General features: G+C 41.5%; 1 protein-coding gene and 1 non-coding gene across 2 annotated transcripts; both read left to right on the top strand.

Annotated features, from left to right (window-relative positions):
• The first annotated feature begins 14 nt into the window (after positions 1-14).
• trnar-ccu (transfer RNA arginine (anticodon CCU)) lies at positions 15-87 on the top strand. Its single transcript has one exon. It is a non-coding gene; the product is annotated as a tRNA-Arg (tRNA).
• A 215-nt stretch (positions 88-302) lies between these two features.
• On the top strand, positions 303-10,056 carry plbd1a (phospholipase B domain containing 1a). The gene is made up of 11 exons (XM_061710972.1): positions 303-461; positions 1,839-2,061; positions 2,424-2,507; positions 2,878-3,019; positions 4,334-4,474; positions 6,594-6,738; positions 6,937-7,137; positions 8,716-8,856; positions 8,951-9,136; positions 9,249-9,355; positions 9,452-10,056. Exons 1-11 carry the CDS (start codon positions 398-400, stop codon positions 9,626-9,628), a joined length of 1,611 nt encoding a protein of 536 aa, XP_061566956.1. The 5' UTR covers positions 303-397; the 3' UTR covers positions 9,629-10,056.
• The last annotated feature ends 889 nt before the right edge of the window (positions 10,057-10,945 follow it).

Raw genomic sequence — 10,945 nt, 5'->3', positions numbered from 1 at the left:
CAGCCTAGTACGTAGCCCCAGTGGCCTAATGGATAAGGCACTGGCCTCCTAAGCCAGGGATTGTGGGTTCGAGTCCCATCTGGGGTGAAACTTTATTTTTCTTTTCCGCCAATGTTTTTTCTTCCAAAGTCTGTTAACACCTTAAGTAACTCCCATTTTTCACGTAACAGCTAGGTATTGACGTACCCGAAAGTGTACTCGGTATTTCCTTAATTCTCTCTGTGTTGTTTCTTTTCCACAACCCACAGCCAATCAGGAGCCGCTGCGCTCCCGTGACTCAGCCGCGGTCTTTCCCTCTGCACACAGCGTTTGGCTTCTTCCTCGTTTCCATTTACATTAGTTAACTGCACTGGTCTTTGCTGCACCATTCGCAGCTTTGCACTAAACTCTCGCAGATATGTTTTTAGGAACGAGGTGGTTTGTCTTTATTTTACTCCATGTGACCTTCGCCTCTGCTGAGAGTAAGTAGGACGAGTGAGTGAAATGTCTCGGTGGTTGTGTAAGGATCTATGTCTAGTCTCACATTTCAGCATTTAAATAGTATTATGCTGTTTCAAAGCCTGCATGTGATGTTTTACTCGGGCTTATGTGATTTACGATGTCTTGGAGATACATTACTTAAATATTTTATGTAGTAGTTGATGTCACTAAAAGGTTCTTTAAACTTTAAATTCCGTTGATATCCATTCATATGTTTAAAGTGTTCACATTAGTTATAGGCCTACATAAAATAAGCTGCAGGAGAAGTGGATGTACTTGGAAACAATTTCAGAAAAAAACATAACATACGGATTATCAAACAAATCAAAATCACAGAGTACAGCAGAGAAATAATAATGAACCTGAAATATTTAATTTCTCCGTTGTTAATTGGATAGCAGCAACGCATCTAAAAACACAAACAAAAATAGGATGCGACATGGAAAATAAAAGGCTGGAAAAGGTGGTACCAGAATAAAAAAAACCTGGTGGAACATGTATAACTATTTAGGTTGCGACATGTCTCTAACAAAAGAGCGTCTCGGGGAGACAGTATTTCTCCGGTTTACAGGTTGCTGAAAGAAAAAAAGTCTACAAATTGTGAAACGTTTTCAGAATAATCTTCGTCAGCATAAAATTGTCTTTTAGACTTTAAATATCTGTTTACATTATTTTATTTCTTCCAAAGAAATGTCAAGAATCTGGAGGAATCTCTGTATTCTTGGGACAAGACTGACATTTATTATATGGCTGGGGTAATGGGGCCCTCAAGCACTGCATTAAAAAAAACAACATGATTTTGCGTTGAAACCACTGTAATGACAGACTAACACTTCCTGAATCCACTGCCTAAGAACATGGTTAACCATGTCATCCACAAATCCAAGTTAAAGCACTTATGCACAGGAGAAGTCATGTGTGAACATTTGCAGAAATTGACTCTTTTGCGAGGCAACACTAAACCACATATTGCACTGATTTAAAAAAAAGTATGGCTCTGTTGTAGAAGACTCTGGATGCTAAACTTTATTAGATTTAAAAACTGGTACATTCTGATTTTTTTATTATACAATTCACTGTGTCCCAACTTTTCTGGGACACAGTTATGCTTGATGAAATCATTTGAAATTATATGCATGATAAAGAGGCTTATTTTATCGTCATATAATTAGTGTGAGCCTGTTTCCATCTGAAAACGCACTTTCTGCAACAGTTACAGTAGATTTAATGCCCAGCCTTGTATCTCTTGGAGTGAATGAAGTGACTTTGTTGTCTTTAACAACCATCAGTCTGCATGTTTTCCAGCTGTTTTGTGCATGATGATTCACTTAATGTCTTCCCAACACTTTTCTCTGTAGAGACGACAGCAGCCACGGTGTACTGGGACGCACAGCACAAGCTAGTCACACTGAAGGAGGGCGTTCTGGAGACGGAGGGCGATGCATACGGGTACCTGAACGACACCCTGGCCGGTACGGGCTGGAGCATCCTGGAGATCCGTGCCGGATACGGACAGACTCCTGAAACCGACGAGATCACCTTCTTCCTGGCCGGCTACCTGGAAGGTTTCCTCACTGCCCAGTAAGCGTCACAGATATCCCTGTAGTCCTTTTGGTCCCTTTTTTTTTCTATTTCAAACGTGTACTCACAGGTAATAGTTACTTGATTCAAACGTCACCTGACAATGGCTGAAAAGTCAATGTAACATTACCAATTCTGAACACATGAGAGCATAAAGAGAATAGAATAGAATAGAATACTTTATTGTCATTATACATGGGTACAGTGAGATTAAAAGCAGCGTTGCGTGGGGCTGATCCGTGAACTTTCTTGTGATACGCCGCCTTCATATGCTCAGAAGTGGGATTTAAGACTTAGAAATCTGAATATCTTTCATGTCTGAGTACATGTATCTTGTCTTTACTTTTACTCTTCCTCCTGAGGCAGATGATGGACCACTACACCAACATGTATCCGCAGCTGATCCGTGACCCAAAGGTCCTCGAACCAGTTAAAACGTTCATGATGTGAGTCTGTTTTCTTTTTGTTTTTTTAAAGATGAGACCTGCATCTTTCATGTCCTCTTCTCTCCTCTTCAGCTCATGCTGCATCCATTTTTCTCTGCGCTGACATTCAGCGGCCCACAAACACACCGCAGCTGAATAAAATTCAGTCATGACTGTTTCACAGCTACTGAACGGATCCAGTCAATTAGTTTGATAAGTTAATTGGCTTCATGCGATCATGTTTCTTTCATACGTCCTCCCCCGTCAGTGTAATTCTTTTAGTCTGAATCGTGACATTCTGCAGCTTTCATTATTGACCAGTATTTGATTTAGTTCTCCTGTTTATGACAGTGAACAACTCATAAAAAGGAAGTGACTCTTGCGCTTGTAGGAAGCAGGACGCGTGGGTCAGAGAGCAGGTGAAGCTGAACAAGAGCTCCGATCCTCTGTGGAAACACGCCGGCTTCCTTGTGGCCCAGATGGACGGCCTGCAGGCAGGAGTGGCAGACTGGGCCAAGAGAGAAGGCAAGAAGGTAGAAAAAACGACAACTATTTAAAGACAAAACCATCATGATCAGGAAACACAAGGAACAATTATAAGTGCCCGCAAAAATAGTGTAAAACAAGATTTCCCACTCAAGACAGAAGTGGCTGAATATATTTGGAAAATAAAATCTCTGATGCACACTTGGTCTGACTGGAGCAGACTATTTATGTAACAAACACTCATGTTCTTATTGAGAATGAGGAAGCTCCAACGCCAACCTAAGTTGTCTCTTTGACATTTTAATAACAAAACACGGCTGCAGAATCATTGCATGACTGTGTAGTTAGTGCTTTAAATGCAGTTTGATTTGCTTGGCTTTTGAGCAAGAATACATTTTTTTTTTTGGATCTTTTTAGAAAAAACAACATATAATGATAACATGGATACATATAGTCAAATATACACATTATACATTATACATTGTCCCTTTTTTTTCTTTTTGCTAACACACAAAACCTAACCAGGCCCTCACAAGAGAGGCCTGACTAAGGAACAGAGTCTCTGTACAGTTAAATAATAAATAAACAGATGAGTAACAAATGATCAATGGAGAAAAATAATGGATGAGCAAAAGTGGCAGGCAGAAAACAAAAATAGTGGCAAATGCAAATGCCTATCATTGATATCCCATTAAATGGAAATAATAAATAAAACATAAAATGCAACAAAAATGAAAAGTATAATAAAAATAAAGAAATGAAAAGAAAATTAAGGTAAGGGGGGATCAGACTGTGGGTAGAGTCTTCAACGAGTTAAAATAATCTATGAAGGACTGCCATTTATGAACAGATTTAGCTGAGTTGCCTTTTACTGAATATCTCAACTTTTCCAATTTGAGAAAAAACATAACATCACTAAGCCAAAGAGCAATAGATGGAGACTTGGGGGATTTCCATGAAAGTAGGATACGACGTCTTGTTAAAAGAGATGTGAAAGCCAATACATCTGACTGTGTGGGGCTGATATGTGAGGAGTCAACAGAGAGGCCAAATATTGCTATGAGAGGGGCCATAATAACAGCATTTTTCACCAGAACTTTAGACATGATCATAGAATAGTCACTCCAACATTTCTGTAACCTAGGACAGGAGAAAAACATCTGACTTAAATTGCAGGGAGAGCCCTGGCGTCTGTCACATAGGTCTGCAACATTCCGATATAATTCAGATAATCGAGATTTTGGGCAAGAATAAATCTATCTTTTCATATTTTAGTCTCCTTAGGTGTTTTTTTAGTTTAGTAGCTTCTGGTTCTCGTTTTCTGTTTCTGGCCAGCTGCTTATCTGGTGTGTTTCCCACAGCCGCTGTCGGCGTTTTCCATCCAGTTCCTGAACGCGGTGGGAGACCTGCTGGACCTGATCCCAGCCTTGGTCCCCGACTCCAACCCTCCACTCAGGGACTTCAAACTTCCAGGGATGGGCCACTGCTCGGCCCTCATCAAGGTGAGATGTGTGAGCGTGCTGGATGTAGACCGTAAGGCCTGCTGACCAGCACTGTGTGAGGAATGCACACAGCTACATGACACGCCGCCGGCTGTAAGAGCTTCTTCAAAGATCCGAAGTAAATTAGTGATGCATAGCTGCCGTCAGCTGTGACCAGGTGATTTTACAGTGTAATCTAATGTCCTGCTACTGTGGTGAAATGAAAGATTATTTTCATGGGACAAGAATGTATACCTGCATATTTAAGAAGTGCCGTGTCTTAACTCTCTTGTGTGTGATTACTCTGCTGAGGCGCCATGGCAATTATATTGAATTTCTTTTATAGGGAGTATATTACATATTACTTTCTCTACTTAAGAGTTCATGCGGTTCGTATTTGGACAGTGATTGGGTTTTTATCATTTTGCTTTTAAACAGCACCTCCATGCAACAAATAGAGGATCAAAGTGTGGATTTCCAGTTTCAGTCCAAGGGAATTCCCCAAAATATGGGAGCTGTTTAGATATAACAGTGTTAGAGAGAAAAATACTCAGTGATCTGAAGAAAGAGGCTGAGACTTAACTAATTTCTAACAAGGGTAGCACACTAGTTCTGAACCACAACCTGTCTGCACCCAGCAGAGTTTATCTAAAGACACAGAATGTGGGTGTTGAATTACAGTTTAGTACAATCAGGAAGTAGGTGTGGTGAGGGTGTGGTGTGGGTGTGGTGTGGGTGTGGTGTGGACCACAACATCATTCAGTATCATATCACAAGCACATAGTTGATTAATAAATGGTTATACAAAATAACTTTAAGAGTAGTCATATACCGGTAATAGATGGCTCATATGCCATAGTAAAATGAAGTAAAAATAAAATGAATAAAGTGAGGCCTTCACATGAGCATATCTTCCTTCTAACAAACAGCCATTTTAAACAAACTACCTTGAGTTCCAGGGGCTCCAAGGTGTTTGGACAAAGGGACGTAGTTGTAAATATTTGGGTGAACATGCTTAGGGTCTGCAGGCCATGAACGTCACAAAAAGTCCGGACTTAATTGGATTTGGGCGTCTGAAGTCGTTCAGTCCTGGAGTCTGAAATTCAGTCCCTCGTGAGCTGTTGAGATCTGAAGTTCACACTGATTTTAAAGGACACCCCACGCCCCACGGCGGAGAGGCGGAGAGTCACGTTGAGTGGCTGTCTCTGCATCCTGAAACAGAAATGTGAAAACGGAGCCGCTCTGGTATTTTGACCAAAAGAATATATAAGATATAAGAATATCTACTGTCAATAACACTAGCAGAAAATGAAGACGGCCTTAAATGCTACGACTGCGGAAAAGGACCAGTACTTCCCCACATCTGACTGACCTAAAGTGCAGCACACCTTTGGTGGTTTTTGTTGTCAAGCTAATACTGTCACTCGGCTCAAGTCTGACAAATATTAAACTGAAGCTGTTTTTTTTTCAAGTTTAAATATCACTTTCAGCTTCATTTGAGTATCAGGAAGCGATATATTAGCTCCTGCGGTGTCCCGTCCCTGTTAACGGCATAAACCAGTCAAAGTAGCTCTAGACTCTGGACTTGTCTCATCAACAAAGAGGAAACCGTCTCTCAGAGCTGCAGCAGAGGTTGTGGCAGAGATGACCAACAGATTTAAGAAAATAATGACGGAACAGAAAACGAGAGAGCGAACAAGGATAAACCCAAAACGTGTTATTTATCGTTGCTTTCTGAAGCAGCTGCTAGCTGGAGGTCGTGGATATTGTGATAAGTCTAAGGCCAATCCACGAGCTTCTGTGATGTGCTGTGTGTTTTAAAGTGTTTTGTCTACGCAAGGTCAAATCTTTTTTTTTTTCAATCGCATAAATGACACTACCAAAATATTGGGTATTGTGTGCAAGAATGTTGGACAAGACAGTAACAGTAAAATGAGAAAACTCCTGGATCAGCATCTACATGCTGCTATAGTTGCTGTACCTGTGAAGTGTGTACCTGTTGTTTCTGTATCTCTGTGGTATTTTGATCAAAGCCAGACACAAATGTTTCACCATGGAAATCATATAAATGTCTTAAAAAAATAGAGTCGTATATCACCTTTAGCACCCTTTAACCTTTTTTTTCTGTCCTGCTCCTCAGATGCTGCCAGGCTTTGAGAACCTGCTGTTCGCTCACTCCAGTTGGTACACTTACGCTGCCACCATGCGCATCTACAAACACTGGGATTTTCAGATTTCTGAACCCCACACTGCCACTGGGAGAATGTCCTTCAGCAGCTACCCTGGTACGTTTGCCCCCGGAGTTATTCTGAGGATTCATCTGTGTGGTAGAAATGTGCAATCATTACCACAGTTGAGTTTTTATCTGAGTTAGAATCAATAATGTCCGTTATCGAGACAACACAAGATCAGGCGTTTTTTCTGTCTGCTGATCGCGTGACTCTTGACATCAGAATCATCTGAAGCCTGGATTGTGTCTCCAGGTTTCCTGGTGTCTCTGGATGACTTTTACCTCCTGGGCAGCGGTCTGATGATGACCCAGACCACCAACAACGTGTTCAACTCCTCCCTGTTTGACACCATCACTCCAAACAGCCTGCTGGCGTGGCAGCGGGTCCGGCTGGCTCACAGTTTGGCTCGCACAGGAGAAGAGTGGGGTAAAACCTTCTCCATGCACAATTCTGGTCAGTATAGCAGCTTCCTTGGCGTTTCCTTGGCATCACAGCACACTGACAACTCTATATTGTTATTGATTTTATGAATTTGAAAGGAGACATAACATTTATATATTGTTTTTCTTCACGTCATTTCTTTGTTACTCTGTTTTAAGCTGCTAGTTTAAGGGGGTGGAGTCAACGCCCACCTCCCTAGTCTGAGTGAAATAACGGTTGTGGATGCTCCACCGTTTTTGACCTGGGTCTGTGATGTCATAGTACCCTGCAGACCTAAACATTGCAGTCAATGAGACAATGCTTAGTTCTATATTTCTGTTATTAATGTATTAAAGCCACTAATAGTCTATTAATTGCCACTCTTAACTAAGTGGCAGGTTTGTGTTAAATCACTGTTTTTGAGGTGACAGTGACTGTAAACAAGCACCTGTCTTATGACACAGGAGTTTTTAAGTTTGTTGCAAACTTAAAAGAGAGAGACATTAGTAATATAAATGTCAAAATTGTAATATCATGATATTCCAACAAACTAAAATAATAATTTTAGAAAAATTGATAATTTTGAAGATTTTAACACCCTGATTGCATAAATCTGCACAACTTTTAATAATAGTGGATTCTGTCGATAGAATCAACCAGTCACCTTCGAAAGGACGCCTGTGGGTAAATGGCATACAGTTACAATCGATTGAAGTGACTTGATGATGAAAACCAGATGAAAGTCAGCCGTTTCTGTAATATTTGCTTGAATATGTGGAATGCACTTTTTTGTGAGAGCCATGAACTGCAGTAAGTAGCAAAAATAAACTTCCAAACCAACAGTAGCGCAAAGGGAACTGCAGGGATTTCTGGAAGCGACTGCCTTCGAGTTCCTGTATCCCGTAAAGGTCTGGGCTCTGGGGTATGTTGGCAAGCAGAAAGCTTTCATACAAAAAGATTATCCAAATTATGTGGGAAAAAATAATTCAGTTTCTCCAAACAACACAGAAATCTGTGTTATGGTCTGAGACAAAGTTCAACTTTTTTGGCCTTGATTCTAAAAGATGTGTTTGATGTAAAGCAGATAGAGAGCATCATCCCAGAATACCATACTGAGAGTGAAGCATGGTGGGGATATCATTATGGTTTGGGGTTGGGGTTGCTTTTCTCTGGCTGGGCACGGAGCACAAGATAGAAGAAGATAGGAAAATGGTCAAATGAATAGATCCAGATACCACAACATTATGGTGCAAAACCTTCTGCCTTCTGTCAAAAAGAAAGAATTTCATATTCCAACATGACAATGACCCAAAGTGGAGATGAAAAACAAGACTGGGCTTCAGAAAAGGAAAATGGATGTCCAGACTTCAATCTCATGAAAAAAAAATTACCTAAAAAAAATAGCCGAACACCAGAGGTCACTTCAGTTTGAAGGAACCTCCAGCGACGGACTGGACACGTGTCCTGGATGTGCTCCTGTCTCCCTCCTGAACAGAGCCAGGATCGGCTCCAACGGATGTAGCTGGAGGATGGATGAAAGATAGACATTTGCTGTTGAAGATTATTGGTGATTGTAACATTTCTTTCTTGTCCATCACTCGCGTACTGTAGGTACCTACAACAACCAGTACATGGTGTTGGACAGGAGCAAGGTGAAGTTGGGCCACAGCATTGACGACGGTGCTCTGACGGTGGTGGAGCAGATCCCCGGCTTGGTGGAGTACTCGGACCAGACGCAGGCTCTGCGCAGGGGTAACCTCCCAGTTGATGCGGTTTTATTTTAGCAGTGCTTGTTTCATTTGGATATTTGCTCAGTATCTTCTTCTCTCTTCTTCTTTCAACACAGGTTACTGGCCGTCCTACAACGTTCCCTTCCACCAGAAAATCTACACGCTTAGTGGATATGGAGAAATGTGGAGGGAGTATGGCGAGGACTTCTCCTACGATCTGTGTCCCAGAGCCAAGATCTTCCGGCGCGACCAGGCCGATGTCAAGGACCTGGACTCCTTGAAACACATCATGAGATTTAATGGTGCGTTTTTCCCCTTTTCCGCAGGATGACCGGACGTGTTGCTGTGGATGTTTAGTAAGTGCTGATAAGGGGAGAGAAAACATCTGGTTTTATTTTTCAAAATTGTTTTCAGATTACAAGAAGGACCCTTACTCCATGGGCGACCCCTGCAAGACCATCTGCTGCCGTAACGACCTAAAAGCTGAGGGGGCTTCCCCGGGTGGTTGCTATGACACTAAGGTACAGTATCCCCCCGATGGGCCACTATGCAGATAGTTTAAGGTTCTGTGCAGCCAAATCAGATTCTCACTTGTCTGTGCGTTGCTCTCCGTCCAGGTGACGGATTTCCACATGGCGGGGGATTTCGTCGCCGAGGCGGTGAACGGGCCGACGACGCAGGATGGACTGCCGCCGTTCCGCTGGGATGAATTCAGCGGCATCAGCCACCAGGGCCTGCCGCTGTCATACAACTTCACCTTCGTCAGGATGAAGCCCCTCCTCTATAAGCCATGAGAGAGTGTGTGCGTGTGTGTGCGTGTGTGTGTGTGTGTGTGCGTGTGTGGGTGTGTGTGTGTGTGTGAGAGCGAGAGAGAGAAAATATATCCAGGAGCACAGATACAATCTAATCATTTCATTTGATTTTTACCTCTTTGTTGTCTGTGAATTTTATTCAGGATTTCCTGCGACATGATTTAAAAACACCCTATGAAACTTGACAGATTTTAAATAAGAATTTAAACAGGTATTTCACTCAGGGTCTCTTTATCTACAATGAGAGGAGAATGCAGCCATTTGTGCCTTGAACAAGCCAGTAGCATTATGAACTGATAAAAATGCACTAATCATTATAAATGGTGGATTTATTCCCCTTTTTTGATGCTTTGATGTCTTCATGTACTGAGACACTGATCTTTAATCAGAAATAAATGTTCTTAATTTTCTCCGGTGATTTTATTTTCATTTACCCCTAATGTTAAACAGAAGTATATTTATGAACCTGCATTTTTCTCTAATACAACACACGCAAATTGGTAAAATCATTTCACATCAGCTGTTTATTAAACTTTTACATTTGTGCTGGCATAGGTCCTTTTTAATTTTAATCCATCGCTTGTAGAAATGTCTCATTTTAAAGGGGACATATTACGGAAAATTCCTTCATTTTTATTCTGAAAGTCTGGTATCCGGGACGCTTCACGGACCACAAATGTCTGATTAACCCTTTATAGGGCTTTATAGGGTTTTTGTAATAATCCATGTATGTACTTTACCTCATATTAGTTACATAATATGATCAATTGCCCTGTAAAAGGTTAAACTAGTGAGTCTGTGCTGCCTCAAGTGTGGAAGAATCTGAGCTCTCCAGAGGACAGCGGATATCCCCCAAAATATCACGTGAAGCGGGTTGCAGACCTGGGAATTTGTGGTCTCACCTTCACAATGGCCCGTCCTCATTTGGTGGTCTTACTGCACGGAGATAAAATACTCCAAAGATCTGTCATATTATTGTCTTCGTGAGCAGCAGCTAAAAGACTTTTCATGGGTTTTCATGGACGGCGTTCAGCTTTAGATGTTTTGGCCAATACGGCTCACATTCGTTTAAAATCCTAGGGTTGTGGTCATTTTGTTTAGAAAGGTATAACAGTTCCTCTTTAAATGTTTTGGCAGCAATCCGTATTTTTAACTAAGTTGTGTCCACGCCAGTTTAAAGAAAACTTGGTCTCCACTTTACAAAGTCAACGTGTCATTGTTATCCAGGTTTGTTCAGGCATCTTTTTGCGTCCCTGGTGTCTTGTTATAAGTCCATACAATTCGATGGAGAAAACAAGA

Source organism: Cololabis saira, chromosome 21 (assembly GCF_033807715.1).
Source record: "Cololabis saira isolate AMF1-May2022 chromosome 21, fColSai1.1, whole genome shotgun sequence".
NCBI lineage: Eukaryota > Metazoa > Chordata > Actinopteri > Beloniformes > Belonidae > Cololabis > Cololabis saira.
The sequence above is the reverse complement of the archived record's forward strand: the minus strand, read 5'-3'. Positions and strand labels throughout refer to the sequence as shown.